General features: G+C 39.1%; 1 protein-coding gene and 1 long non-coding RNA gene across 6 annotated transcripts in view; one reads left to right on the top strand and one right to left on the bottom strand.

The window, feature by feature from the left end:
- Window positions 1-220: 220 nt before the first annotated feature.
- Window positions 221-10,116, bottom strand: LOC109026547 (uncharacterized). 5 transcript variants are annotated; one of them, XR_002005554.3, is made up of 4 exons: window positions 9,956-10,116; window positions 6,148-6,319; window positions 2,545-2,634; window positions 221-687 (listed from the first exon to the last, which is right to left on the bottom strand). It is a non-coding gene; the product is annotated as an uncharacterized lncRNA (long non-coding RNA). The 5 variants fall into 5 exon arrangements; XR_008679304.2 differs by lacking the exon at window positions 9,956-10,116 and adding an exon at window positions 9,406-9,502 and having other exon boundaries at window positions 221-595; XR_008679303.2 differs by lacking the exon at window positions 9,956-10,116 and adding an exon at window positions 9,406-9,502.
- Window positions 10,117-10,190: 74 nt separating this feature from the next.
- Window positions 10,191-15,511, top strand: part of GUCY1B1 (guanylate cyclase 1 soluble subunit beta 1) — a 48,948-nt gene continuing 43,627 nt past the window's right edge. Inside the window, exons 1-2 of the mRNA XM_004040547.5 lie at window positions 10,191-10,359; window positions 11,003-11,076. Coding sequence (XP_004040595.1) covers window positions 10,357-10,359; window positions 11,003-11,076 — 77 coding nt within the window. The 5' untranslated portion in view covers window positions 10,191-10,356. The remainder of the gene's footprint in view (window positions 10,360-11,002; window positions 11,077-15,511) is intronic.

Below are 15,511 nucleotides of genomic sequence, written 5' to 3' on the forward strand. Positions count from 1 at the left end.
CATGTGAATTCATAATTTCCCTACTTCCTGGACCATGGACATATTTAGGGAGGCAGAGAAACACCAAGCTTCCTAGAACCCCTTCTATTTTGTTTGTTCCTGTCTCCTAGGCTCAATAGGTTACAGCGACGAGTATGCATGATTCAGGACACTGAGGTAAGAACAGAAGAGATAGATATCCCCTAAAATGCCAGACCATACACCACAGGGTTACATCTGGGACCAAGGAGAAAGGATCTTTATTAAGAATCTATGCCAGGAAACAGTAGCTAAGCCAGAAGATGAATACCAGAAGATGAATGATAGAATTGGGATCTAGAAAAGTCAATCAGTTGGCTCATAGTGGTTTTACTGCATTGCTACTCAAGTGTAAGCACTATGTTCAGTGTAATTTACGATAGGTAACAGTATTGATTTTCATTCATGGGTTACAAATGAAGTGTGACTCATCTTCTCCGGATTATTTTTCCCTGCCACAGAGATGAACACTTCCATGTGCCCCTTCACTTCTCTTTCCCAGCCTTACGGTTTCACGGATGGCTCTTTCAATGCTCATTCTCACCTCCCAGGATGAACTGCTTCCGTCTACACATTCCTGATGTTCAAATGTAACGAAAACATGGAAAGGTTAATTCATGTTGGGAAACAGATCAAGGACTTCGATGGTAGTAGAAGGAGGTTCTCTACCTGTGAGAAGGAAGGTAGGAAAAAAAACTTTAGACCCTATAATGCACCTACCAGCATAAAAAGCAAAGATACTTTTTTAACTCCCCAAATCAAAAACGATTAAATAATGCTATCTCCTTGTAAAAAGTCACCCCAAATCGTCATACTTACATAGTATATGAAGTACAACTAACCCAAATCAATGACATTTTGCATTCCCTTTTATGGAGGAAATGAGTAGAATTTACACATAGTTTATGTTTCTCTCACCATCTCTTCAGTCATCCTTATGATATTGTGAGCTATCCAATATTTATGTTTCTTTTCCCTTTAAGTCAGCTATAGCTGGTTTCTGTTGCTGGCGATGCACAACTCTGGCTAATGGAGAAACCAATAATTTCCCTAATGATTAATCCTCAGGAAATGTACCTTCTTTTAAAGAAAGCTGTGGCTATCTGTGAGAGGGGAATCCTATCTTATATATAAGCAGCACCGGTATTGCCATTTTCTCAGTGAAACACAGCATGGCCAACAGTAGAATATGAGATTGACACACACAGTACTAGGATATATGTAGAAGTAGAGTGGGAGACTTTCTACTATTATTGATATTTCTGAAAGATTAACATAGAAATGTAACTTCTAGGTCTGCTTTGTCAGCTCAGACTGCTATAACAAAATACCATAGACTGGGTGGCTTAAACAACACAAATCAATTTCTTACAGTTCTGGAAACTGAGAAGTCCAAGATCAAGATACAGGCAGATCCAGTTCTTGGTAAAGTCCCACTTCCTGACTTGCAGACGGTTATCTTTTTCATGTATCCTCACATGGTAGAGAGGAAGCTCTGGTCTCTTTCTCTTAATAAGGATACTAATCCCACCTTGGAGGGCCCATATCAATGTCTTATCTAAATAGAATTACCTCCCAAAGCCCATAAAAACCATCACAGTGGAGGTTAGAACTTCAACATATGAATTTTAGAAAGACACAAACATTTAGTCCATACCCAGGTCCCTGAGATGTCTCAGAATTTGGGTTAGGAAAGCTACTTGACATACTGAATTAGCATCCTACTGCTGCTGTGACAAATTGTTATAATCTTAGTGACTTAAAAAAAAAAAAAACCAGAATTTTTTTAGCTTATAGATCTAGAGATCAGAAATCCAAATATCTAAGTGTCAGCCTGGCTGCTTTCCTTCTAGAGGTTCCAAGAGGTCTATTTCCTTTCCTTTTGCAGCATCCAGAGGCCCTCTGCCTTCCTTGGCTCATGGCCTCTTCTTGGCATCATTGTAACCTCGGCTTCCATCATCACACATGCTTCTCTTACTTTCTCACTCCTGACTCTCCCTTATAAGAACTGTTGTGATTAAATTGGGCCCACTCAGAATTCAGGATAATCTTTGCATATCAATGTCCTTGACTTAATCACATATGCAAAGTACCTTTTGCTTTATAAGGTGACATAGTCACAGGCTCTGAGGATTAGGATATGGACATCTTGTCAGGGAAGGGGTGTGGGGGCGGGAATTATTCTATCTACCATGGCATGCCTAGTGGTTACATAGGTAAGAGAATCCACATAAACCTCAGGACTCCCTAACTCAGTTAATTCCATCATTCCATTTTTTTCTTTTTAATGTGTAAAAACCCCTGGCTTCACTAAAATCAGCTTTACCTAGGATCAGACTAAAGAAACCACAGATTTCCATTACAGGCCAAAAAAGTAGGTCTAAATCGCCTTAGAAATTATGAGCAACTTTTTTATTTGTCTCTTGGCAGGAATGAAAATGAAAGTAACAGATTGCAAAGAAGAAATAAGAGCAGTTCAATAAACAGAATGCACATTATTTTGGTAGACAGAATATAAAAACATACCTCAGGGTTGATTTTCATTTACTTCAGATAATAGAGTAGAACACATCTGGGGCTGCTTTGTTCTGCTGGCTTTGGTTCTTGTCTGTGGGACTGGAGTCATAAAAGAGGATGGGATCAGAAAACCATGGCTTAAATTATCTATGATGCCAGGATTGGATTTAAGCAAGTTACTTTATCGAAAACACAGCATATGTGAAAATGGATTATTTACATTTTTATAAACAGGATGCTTAAATGAATGATAAAAGTCACATTTACGGTGTATATTCGTCCGTTTTTACACTGCTGATAAAGACATACTCAAGACTCGGTAATTTATAAAGAGAAAGAAGGCTTAATGGACTCACAGTGCCACACGGCTGAGGAGGCCTCACAATTATGGCAAAAGGCAAAAGGCACATCTGACATGGCAGCAGACAAAAGAAAAAATAAGAACCAAGCCAAAGGGGTTTCCCCTTATAAAACCATGAGATCTGGTGAGACTTACTCACTACCATGAGAACAGTATGGGGGAAACTGCCCCCGTGATTCAATTATCTCCCACAGGGTCCCTCCCACAGCAGGTGGGAATTATGGGAGCTACAATTCAAGATGAGATTCGTGTGGAGACACAGCCAAACCATATCACCATGTATCAATCACTGTAATATGTCCTTTATAGATATCATCACATTTAATCTCTGTAATTGCTTTATTTTCAGGAGAGAAAACTAAGGTTTAGAGACGTTCAGCAATTTGTCCACAGCAGGGCCAAAAGCTAGAATACCATTATGAGTACCACTCATGCTCTTATCTCCTTTGTGGTATTTTCTTATTTTAAGAATGTTTAAAATTCATATAATTCAAATAGAGAACCTGATAATAAAGACAGAAAATTAAATGTACATTATATATTACTATACATAAAATGCTTTTGTAAGTGTTAACTCTTCTGATCCTTACCAAAAACCCTACAAAACCCTATATAAGTTGCTATTTGTATTACCTCATTTTCACAGACAAGAAAAGTAAAGTTTAGGGAAATGATGTGAATTCTCCCAATTTACATATCTATAATGTTGCAGATATTTATCTTCTAATTTCTTTCCACTCTACTAGGTGTTATAACAAAAAACACCAACTGTTGATTCTCGTGACACGTAAAGGAAAAAAAAATGATATCTTCAGGAAAGAGTTGTAGGTTTGGGTTAGGTGATCTGCAATGGGTCAGTGAGGCAAGTGAAGACCCTGATTAACGTGTGAGCCCCTCACTGCTCTGGGCTGCAGGTCCTCATGTGCAAACACAGCAACATACTATCTACCTGATAGAAAACCATAAGGGATAACCCCTGTGAAAGTACTTTGTAAACCGCAAAGGTTATTTAGAGGTAAGGTCTCCCATTTTTTGTTTTTGTTTTAACTACAAAGCATTAGAATCATTCCACTGGAACAAATATTGCTTTACTTTCCAATTTTTTCAATAGGGTATTGATGCTTCTCAAGTGAAGCATCATTAATGGTTCCTTAAATGTGGCCAAACCAGTTTAAGTATTTTTGTTTCCATATTTTAGGTTGATATTTTGATGGTTTTTGTCACATGGGGGAACTATCATGTGGAGACACTGTAAGTCATAGTTAAAGATCCTTCAAAATATATTCTAAATGGCATTTTATTACAGATGTATGTTTTATAAGCATACTAGTAAATACACTCAACGCAATTCTTTTGCTTCAAATGTCAATAAAACTTAGTAAGATTTTAATACATTAGCACAAGCTAATTTTAACTTTTTATGTTGCTGATGAAGCACCCATTCAGGAAAAAAAAAGCTCATGCTTTATGTAAACATATTAATGGACAATTTATCTCCTTTTCATTATTTTTACTCATGCTATATTTGTTAGAAAACTGATAATATAGTTGTATGTTATGAATCTAGTTAGATTTGGATTTTATTTTCAACAACAACAACAACAAAACCAGTAATCTGAACATGAAAAGTCGATGTAGGCAAGAGATTTTCTTGCAGATTGTCAGTTGTCCCTCAATGTTTCATATGTGAGTAACTTTGGCTTATTGTTACTAACTCCAAACAATCAGTAACAGAGTTATGTAGTCCTTTAAATTTTACAAGAAGCTTTCAAAGATGTCTCATTTGATCCTCTTAGTATCTTAGTTGAGCAAGGTGGGTCAGGCAATGCTATCACCATTATAAAATGGGAAGTTCCAGGCTCAGACAGGTTGAATTGCCAAGCAAGTAACTGACAAGGGTGATCTAGATCTTTTAGTTTGACATGGTGCAGCTCTTTTCACTATGCATTCACTGTCAGTGGACATATTACATTTATTTAAGGTGGACAAAAGGGGTTTAGTTTCATTAATCATTGACTTCAAACACAGCAATAACAACCACCACCTCAAAAACAATATTAACTAACAGTTTGTGAGGACTTAACATTTTGCAATCATTGCTTTAAGCATCACACTTGCAAACCTGTGGGGTAGGTAATATTTTTAACCTTCTCAGCACTGGAGTATATTGACCTGTTATTTTTCCTATTTTACAAGTGAGGAAACTGTAGTTCAAATACATTAAGTAATTTGTCCAATGGTGAAAAACAGGCAGTCTGACTAAAGAATCTGTACAATTAACTCCTACACTAAACTGTCCCCGTAGCTAATTTTTGTTTTTTAAATCAAATAAAGTTACAAAAAGAAGCAACCAAATATTTTAATTAGTGGCTCTTATTCCCTGCTATTTTCTATTTATATCTATAATAATAAGTAGTTTCAACATAGACTAGAGAAGAACATTGTTTTAATATAGTATCTAGAGGCTTTTGAGAGTTATGGACAGCTTTTGAAATCTAGATTCCAACTTCCACTGGGTGAGACTATGGGAAAGAAAGTATATTTAGCTCTACTTTGATGGGAATCTTAATATCCTCCAAACTTTCTGAGGACAACAATTCATAACTTTACTAATTATACTTCTTGGCTAAGATTTTAAGTTTTCACTGTTCCCCAACAAGTTCATAAAGAGATTTCCAGATATAGGAAAATATCATTGACTAAATGACCTCTAAAATATCTTTCAGTGCTCAAAGTCAATCAATCTTTGACATAATCATGGTAGATCTATCCTTACTAAACTAAAAAAAAAGATTAAGATAATCTCTCCCAGCCATGTACAAGCTTAGGCTGTAAAGAAGATGAAAACAAGTTAGTTTTAATTTTAAGCAATTTGACTTCAGAAGCAAAACTTTATAGCTCAATCTGGTACTCATAAGCTTTTCTTGAAAATGAAACATATTTTTATTTAATTTCATATACTATCAGTACGTTATAGTGATGTGTTGATTTAACTTAATGCTTTTAATTATTATAACATTGATACTAAGCATCATCTTTAATTCTCTTTTAATTTCTTTTAATTTTCATACATAATTGTTTAAACCTTATAAATAAATGGATATACATATATATGTATGCATGACTAATTTTTTTTGTTTATAAGTTCTGATGGCAAGGTAAATATTAAAAGAATTTGATGTAGAAAAAAGTAATTTAAAAAGTGCTTCTTTTAATATTCAATACTACCTTTTTCATATGACAAAACTTACAGTTCATTGGCAAGTTAACAATAAATCTGAATGTCGCTTCTTTAGGAATCTGAATTCTTGGATCTCTCTTTGTTCTATTGATCTAGAATCACATCACCGAATGTGTCCTTTAGAATTTGCTTTTCTCTTTGCTTGTAAGTATTCTGAATTCCTTGCTTGAAGTATCGAGTGACTATATTAGCAAAAATCATGACAACAGATGTGATTATTGTGCGACTAACCAAGACCAGCAACAGAAGCTTCACAAAGAATCAATATTCGGCTCTTAGCCACAGAGATTAAAGAGGCACATGAATATAAAGCAAATCATTGTATAAGGAATAGTTGAAATGAAACGACATGCTGCTCCATAAAATGATCCAAAAATGGAAGCCACAGAAAAAACTGGCAAAACACCAGAGCTTTGACAAACACATGCACAGACCTGGGAACACCCCCAAATATACATGTATCTTCCTTTATCTTTAATCAAAGGTTTCTAATTTTCACATTAACTAGCAAAGCCTTGAAAACAATGATTACAACACTTTATTTATTTATTTATTTTTGAGACGGAGTCTCGCTCTGTCACTCAGGCTGGAGTGCAGTGGCGCGATCTGGGCTCACTGCAAGCTCCGCCTCCCAGGTTCACGCCATTCTTCTGCCTCAGCCTCCCAAGTAGCTGGGACTACAGGAGACCGCCACCACGCCCAGCCAATTTTTTGTTATTTTTGGTAGAGACGGGGTTTCACCGTGTTAGCCTGGATGGTCTCGATCTCCTGACCTCGTGATCCACCCGCCTCGGCCTCCCAAAGTGCTGGGATTACAGGCGTGAGCCACCGCACCCGGCCGATTACAATACTTTTAATACTTAACTTACCATAGTAATTTATTTTTATTAGCTGAAAATGTGAGTCACTTCAGCTGACATTTCTGAAAGCCACATATTGCCTTTTTACTTATTGTTCATTCATTAGACTGACCTTCATGTTGATTTTAGGGCTGGCTAAGCCATTCCCTAAGCTCTTCTTTTTCATCTTTAACTGATTCTCCTCAGCTTGGGGCATACCTACAACAATGCAATGCATTGTTCAGAGAATATAGCATAATCTACTTCCTGATATGATTCCTATGCTACTTGGCCAGCAGTGGTGACAATAGGTAGGGAGCTTTTATAGAAGAATGGTGACCCCTCTTTTGAGATCCTCTATAGCTGGCAGGCATCCTTCTGTCCCTGAACATCACAGCCTGTGTAATATCTTGTAGGCCAAACAAAAGTCAGTAAATGTTTAGTGTCTAGAACTTCTTTTAGATTCAGAATGAATATAAGACAATTGGAACACAAAACGGTAAAAACATTTACAAATGCAAAAATGTGTTGGACAAAAACAACAATAAGTGCAAAAAGTTATTGGACAAAAGGGAAAGTGAGGGTAGAAGAACTGAAATAGAGAGAAAGAGACAGAGAGAAAGGGACATTGGCAGAAATGCTCATTATTCATTTCCTCTCATATCTTTCTCTAAGTGAGCTTTCCTCATTTTTCATTCCCAGAGAACAATTCAATCTCCTTATCTTTTGCCTATGTGAAGTTTAAGGTGGAGGACACCACAACACAGCGTAAACCAGAGAGCATGGGTCCATTGCTGCTCAAAGGTGAACAGATAAGAGACATAGTTTTTTTTTTAAGTTTTTTTTAACAAGTTAAAAGTTATTTTATGTATATTATTAAAAAGTCAAATAACAACAGATTCTGGCAAGGTTATAGAGAAAAGGGAACTCTTATATAGTGCTGGTGAGAATGTAAATTAGTTCAGCCATTGTGGAAAGCAGTTTGGTGATTTCGCAAAGAACTTAAAACAGAAACATCATTTGACCCAGCAATCTCATTATTGAGTATATACCCAAAGGAGTATAAATCATTCTACCATAAAGGCACATGCATGCATATACGTTCATCACAGCACTAGTCACATGGAATGAAATAAACTATTCACAAAATGAATACTTGTGAATATATGTGAATTAATATGTGAATTCACTATATGCAAAGACATGGACTCAATCTAGATGTCCATCAGTGGTAGACTGGATAGAGAATGTGGTACATATATACCATGGAATACTATGCAGACATCAAAAAGAATGAGATCATGTCCTTTGCAGCAACATGGACAGAGCTGGAGACCATTATCCTATGTAAATTAACAGAAACAGAAAACCAAATACCACATGTTCTCACTTGCAAGTGGGAGCTAAACACGGAGTACACATGAACACAAAGAAGGGAACAATAGCCACTGGGGCCTACTTGAGGATGGAAGGTGGGAAGAGGGTGAGGATCAAAAAACTATTTATTGGGTATCATGCTTAGTGCTTGGGTGACAAAGTAATCTATACACCAAACCCCCAAGACATGTAATTGGCCTATATAACAAACCTGCATATGTACCCCTGAAACTAAAATAAAAGTTAAAAAAAAATTCAGTTATGTAACAGTAAAGAAAATTCATCCATGTAGAAAAATAATCAAAAGATACAGAAAGTTATAAAAAGTAAGAGTCATGGCCATTCCAGCCACTGGTTCTAATTACAGACGATAGCCATATCAACACTTCCTGTGTTTCCTCCCAAACCATTATTCTTACAGCAACATGTATGTGGCTGTGTTATTACCCACATAGCACCTTACTGTATACTACCTCTAAAAAATGGAAAATGATTACATTCTTGTGGTGTTTTGTAAACCTGACAATACTTTTCTTCATCATCATTTTCTAGTCACCCTCCTGCTTTTTCATGGTTGTTTAATGTGCCATTTTAATGGTTCAAAATTAGTGGTTAATAGTTGTTAAATAATGATTAATAGTTTAATAGTTGTTTAAAACAAGGTGTTAGATTGTATGAAAGGCTGTAATCTATTTGCTCATTCCACCATTGATGGAAATTTTTAAAGTAATTTGTTGTTTTGTTTGTTTACTATATACCACTATTTCTGTATCAGTTTCCTTCATCATAGCTCTCTCGGTGCTGATGTCAGCACAATCTTATTGTTTTGACATTTTTCTCTAACCATATTGAGACTGTTCTCACAACAAAATATGCACATCTTAAAATACCATCTGGCTTCTCAGGTCCACTTGAGACTGGTGACCTCACTTTTGACCTTGCCCTAAAGTCAACTGGAGTCCATATACCTCAGGTACAAACAGCTTTAATAAGCTGCCACTTCCTGTTCCTCTCATCTTCTCTCTATGGCAGGACTCAGAGCATTAACTAACCTAAGGGCCTGGTAGAATGTAAGCTGGAGGTAGAGTAGTTAAAGTCTGTGCATTTTGTACTGGTCATTTTCCAGTTCGTCTGTTGCTAAGAAACAGCAACAGAGGCCCGCTCTAGAGGGTTACAAACTCCCTGGAATTATGGCTCCCGGACATGGTGTAGGGAAAGGTGTCCCACAGGGATCAAGCCTAGAATATCGCTGGATCTTGTACAGTTTAGTAAAGGGCAGGACTGGATTTAACATAACGCCCACCAAACTACATTACTGAAAATTTTTGGTGCTTCACTCAACTAGTCTCATTGACTAGAAGTAAAAATATGTTTTTCTCAATATTAGTAGCTTTAAATTTGCGATAAACTGTTGTGGGACCAAGCCACAGAGGAAATGTTTATCCGCTAGACAAAGATAAGCATGAGGATGCCAACAACGGAGGATATTCCTTTTAAGGTCTGTCCATTGCAAAGTACACAAGTACACACTCACACAACAAACACGCCCTGTTCCCTTTTGCTTGTGTTAACCACTGAGGGCAGATATCTGAATAATAATACATTTAGTGGGTCCACAAGAGCTGCATTTCCTCTGCTCCAGAATTCATGCAAGGAGCACGGCTGGGGCTTCTCCACTGTCATTGTTATGGCCTCAAATGAAGGCCTTGTCACCAGGCGGGGGCGGGAAGGCACTGGAGCGCAGCAGCATTGAGAGCATCCGAATTCCCTCCTCTGTCCCTGATTGGTTGAAGAACTGGGGGGCACCGACCAGCCCCCTGCGGCTCGACTCGCCATTGGCTGGGAAGAGGTGGCAATCAGGGCGGGCCAAGGCGGCTGTTCTCGCTCCAGCTCGATGCTGCCTCCCCGGCCCGGTTGCGCTGTAGCCGCTGCCGCCTCTGCCTGGGTCCCTTCGGCCGTACCTCTGCGTGGGGGCTGCCTCCCCGGCTCCCGGTGCAGACACCATGGTAAGTGCTCTCAGCCGGGTACGGCCCGAACCTCACCCCTCCTCGGCCGGCCTGGCAGCGAGGGAACTGGCCGCGCAGCCGGAGCTTGGCTCGGGGGCCCTGGGAGCTCACTGCCGGCCACGGGAGCAGCCTCACTCCTTGCCCGCGCCCAGTCAGGGGAGGTGGGAACGCCGCGAGTCGTGGCGGGGGCGATCGGTGCCTTTGCTTCCCAGGCGGGTTTGCCGCTCCACACCGCAGCTTCCTGAGCTCGGGAAGGGGAGGTGCGGCGGAGGCGTGGGGTCTTCCCGGCTCTGGCCGGCCCCACCAGTGTGGGAGGCTGAGCGCCAGCGGCAGGGAAGGCTCCGGGTTCGCGTCCCCTCGCTGCCCCCGATGCCCAGCCTCTCCCGGAGCGGTGACAGGTGAGGAGGGTGGGAAGATAGCGTGGGGGTGGGGCGGATGGTGACGGGGAGAATCCACCAGGGATTGGGGGGTTGGGCCCCCACGATCCGACCCCTTTAGTGCATAGTACCCCTAAGGGAGAGGAGTCAGGGGCAGGGTGAAAGGTTAAGCCAGCGCCATGGGAGCAGAGGCAGCAGCCTCGCCCCCAAGCCGCTTCTCAGCTACAGCGGGTCCCTGACGCTCAAGTCTCTCCCTGTCCCCGCAGTACGGATTTGTGAATCACGCCCTGGAGCTGCTGGTGATCCGCAATTACGGCCCCGAGGTGTGGGAAGACATCAAGTAAGTGGCCGGCTCCCCTGGCTGTGGCCCAGGTCGGCGCCCAGTGTGGGAAGCCCCCCGCGCCTCGCCTGGTCCTCAGCCTGCTGGCCGGGTCGCCGGCGCGCATCCTTGGAGGTGCCTCCGCGCCTCGCTCCCCGCTCGCTGCAGCTGCGCTCCCACGCTCCGGGACTGGAACCAGGAGGGGAGGGGCGGCTGGGGCGGGGCTGCGAGGGCGAGAACCGCGGAAAGGAGCCCCTAGGGGTCACCATGGCTTCCCGACCCGTCCTGAGCGTGGGAACGCGCTCCCGGCGCTCCCAGGCTCAGCAGGCTGGGCAGCTCCCACGCGTGCAGAGCCCCGAGGGACCACACGGGCCTCCGCGAGGTTCCTGCGCCCGGAGGCCTTAGAAACAAACGGAAGACTTTGGCTCCTTTATGATTTACACACCTGGCATAAGTTAGGCCTTTTTGGTATGCTGAAACACGCAGGAGATTATTTCTTGAGCAACAGTGAATTAAGAGCATTTATTCATTTTTAAATAAAGTGAAAATTGGAAGTTTTTCGTTTTCCCCAAATCCCACTGCCCACCCACCCCCTGCCCCAACCCCTATCCCCCCTGTTTTTTTCTACTGTGTTGAAGACTTACAGTTCAAGGAGGCATTCTACTTTCAGTCCTGGAGCTTTGAGCCCAGTACTGGGGATGTGAACGGAAATACCACACCCACCTGAGAGTTTAAACCTGTTGGAATGACTGATGCATCGGTCAGCATGTCTGCAGGCAGGTTGACTATTTCACTCTGATAAAGTTCTCTCTCCTTTTTCCTCTCACTCTCAAAAAATTTGCATTTAACTTATGGTATAGCTGACCACCACCAACTAGCTACTCCAAAACCCTATTTATGGATTTTCATATTAGAGCAACAGTCAAGACTATCACATTGTAACAAAGGTGGAAGGAAGGGTTTCCTGGGTGGGCAGATGGGAATACACTGTTATTATTCACTCTGATTTCCTGTACTTAGTGATTTCATTTTGTTGTCTCAGGTAGGTGAGGCTTCCATGCTGTTTTTCCCTAAGCACATTACAATTATTAGCAATCAATTCTAACAGGCCTTATTATGCAGTTACATGATGGTGATTTCTCATAACGATCTGTTTCCATAGAAATGACCAGGGTTATATATTAAGCACGAAAATGTAACTTTTCTTTCCCCTGGATCTGTATCACTGAGCATTTCTTTCATGTTTCAGAAACCATTTGTATTATCCACAGGGCATATTACCTACATATTATAAACAGAAGCCGAGATTTGGCAATTATGTGGTTGAATCCAATGAGAACATAGGCACCAAAAGTTACTTTAGGATTTGAATTTTCTGGCCATCTTAATACCATTATAATTTTTATTTTGCTTAGTAGACATATCAACAAGGCAGACATCAAAAAAAGATTGTTAACAGTATAACTTAACTACGGAATTATTTTTAAGCCACTTGCTTTGTAAATTTATAAATGCAATATATATATATATATATATATATATATATATATATATATATATATCCTCCATGTGATGCTTTTGCATCTGTAAGATACAAATTCCCAAATTTGCTGGTAGATATGCTATGACAATGAATATGCTTAGAATTTTTAGAGCAGAATAAAAGATGGCTATTATGATTAAACAGTCATTATGTAATTTAACCAGATTTAGATTGTATATCCTAGCCATTATCAGTTTAGATCACTGTTAAATACAGAGATGAAAAATAATACTTTATAGAGTAATGTATCAGACATTTTAAAAAGTTAAAATTGTCAATAGATTTGTTTATATTGCTCATATTTTCCCAGAAAAAGTCCAAATATGTAAAGATTCAATTAATGAGAATTTAACTCTGCAAAATCAAGCTGAGAATATTGTTCCATTCTACTTTTAAAAATTATTTATTAACTTACTAATTTATCTTTACGTAGCTTCCAACAGTATTCATAATTTGTCTAAAGGATAAAAATTCCAATCATCCACAACATAATTTTTCTGGTAAAAATGAAACAAGTTATACTGGTCTTTTCTTAAATAAAATTACCTCAAGGTTATGCCCCTGCAAGGGAAAAACTGTTAGTCACACTGATGTTGGTAATCCAGGTGTTAGTGTTGATTCTTTATTTGTCTAAGCATCTTTTGGTGGACCCCAGCTGATCTTGGGTGTGGCTTAGTGTCTGGGCTAGAGAACATGGTTGAACTCTCTGCACTGAGGGGATTAAAGCTGCTCCTTGGTTTCCAACCCAATACCCCTGAGTAATTACTAAATGCTCCCTTGGAGAGCATCTGGTCTCCACAGAAAAGAATCTTGCTGCCTGGGGAGAAAAGAGGAGAACCTGGAGGAGTGTAATTGAAAAATGCTCCTTGGGTGATTCTGGTTCCTCCTCCCCTCCCTACCCTCTGCTTCAGGGAATATTACAGCAGTCATTGGTCCAAGATGCTTTCAGTTTTAACTTTTATAAGAAACTGAATATAGGAGGAAAAACATTTTTTTGGTCTCAGTAAGTACCAAACTCTTCTTTTTTCTTTTGGTCTTTGAGAAACTATCTAAATTGATGTTTATAAAAATTTACATTATACTTTTTTGCTTCACTAGGAAATGGCCATCCATCCTTCATGAGAAAGGATGGGAAAAGATGCCAAACATTTAATGACAAATAAAACCCTAAGTAACAGATTCCAGACAGCAGATAGAAAATTCTAAGTGGATAAGGGCCAAAAATGCTTCATTGTAAACTCAATATCCACTTACACTGTTACCAACAATATAACCATTTCACAAAAGCTTTAAATTCCTCTTAAGAAGAAGAAAAATTGTCTAGACCAAGAGCCAGCAAACTTTCTCTTAAAGGGCCAGATAGTAAATGTTTTAGGTATTACAGGCCAAGGTAAAATTGAGGATATTATGTAGGAATCAATATAACTATTAAAATATAACCACTTAAAAATATTAAAACCATTGTTAGCTCTTGGACCAGGAAAATGCAAACAGACAACCAAACCAGACAAAGTGGGCTACATGTGATCCATGGGCTATAGTTTGCTGACCTCTGATTTAGACCATAACAAATCTGAAAAAGCAAAAGAGACCTCTGCATCTATTTTAAAGTTTGTTTTGTTGATTTCCTTTCAATATTCAGATAGTCCTTTTAAGAGGCTATGATTTCTAAGTAATGACAAAAAAAATTATCAGGGTAGAAAATAAATAATATTAGGAGTGATACATCCTAGAAAAGCACCTAAATACTTGATTTCCCATCTCTTGTTATCCTTCCATCAGCCCTGACTAAACTCATCATTGCGTCAAATTACTGGGTTTAATTTTAGATTTTTTTTTCTTCTTTCTTTCCATATTTTTTCTGGGTAGCAGTGGAGGGGAGCAGTTAGAGACAGGTCTTGCTGTGTGCCCAAGCTGGTCTCAAACTCCTGTCACCAAGTGATCCTCTTGACTCGGCCTCCCAAAGTATTGGATTATATGCACCACCACGCCCAGCCCAACTTTAGATTTTCTAACCTCACTGAAACATACAAATTAGGAAGATAGATCCAAAACACTGAAAAATCCCAAATGAATAAAAGTCTGTAAAGAAAGTACGCTGTCCTGACTTAAATAAATCAGATAAAACGTTTATCTTTAATGAGTGTAGTCAAGTGTTTTAGGCACTGAGGATAGAAAAGCAATGATGTAATCCTTACCTTCAAAAAAAAAATTCTAGAGTTTTCATGATATTTTAGTCTTATTATTTTGTTTTTATTTTCCTGCCTATAACTCAAATACGGGAACCTTTTGTCTGTTGGATAGCATATACTTCCAGTTTTGAAATTAACGTGTCTTGTTAAATTTGCTAATCACAAATTAATCATTATGGTTCAAATAAGGAAACACTTTGCTATAAACTAGTTATGGGACTTTCCAAGTTGCCTAAACTTTCCAAGCCTCCATTGCATAGAGGAAAAAATAATACTTCACAGAGTTGATGTAATGCATTGAATAATGTCTGCAAAATGCTTAACATAGTTCTTGACAATAGCTTAATAAATGATGATTTTTTTTATTTTACTCTAGAATCAGAGTTTTTAAACTTTCCATTCCCCAATTTACTTGAAAGATATTAAGCCCTCCTTTAAAAAATATTATTGCAGTCTATATTCTATCAGTCTAAATTTTTTTATCACTCTAGGATAAGTAATCATCATCATCATCATTTTTCATCATTTTGTTTTGAAATGCAACATATGCTCTTAATATCCATTGTACCAAAGCAAATTAAAACAAACAAAAGAGCACATCACCATGTTTTGCCGTGTTTATTCAGATTTTCATATTTTTGAAGGTGTGATTTAAACTTCTATACCTTTCTGTAGACCTGCTTAAGTAGTAATGAGCCTATGTACGTTTTAAAGTAGTAAG

Source organism: Gorilla gorilla, chromosome 3 (genome assembly GCF_029281585.2).
Source record: "Gorilla gorilla gorilla isolate KB3781 chromosome 3, NHGRI_mGorGor1-v2.1_pri, whole genome shotgun sequence".
NCBI lineage: Eukaryota > Metazoa > Chordata > Mammalia > Primates > Hominidae > Gorilla > Gorilla gorilla.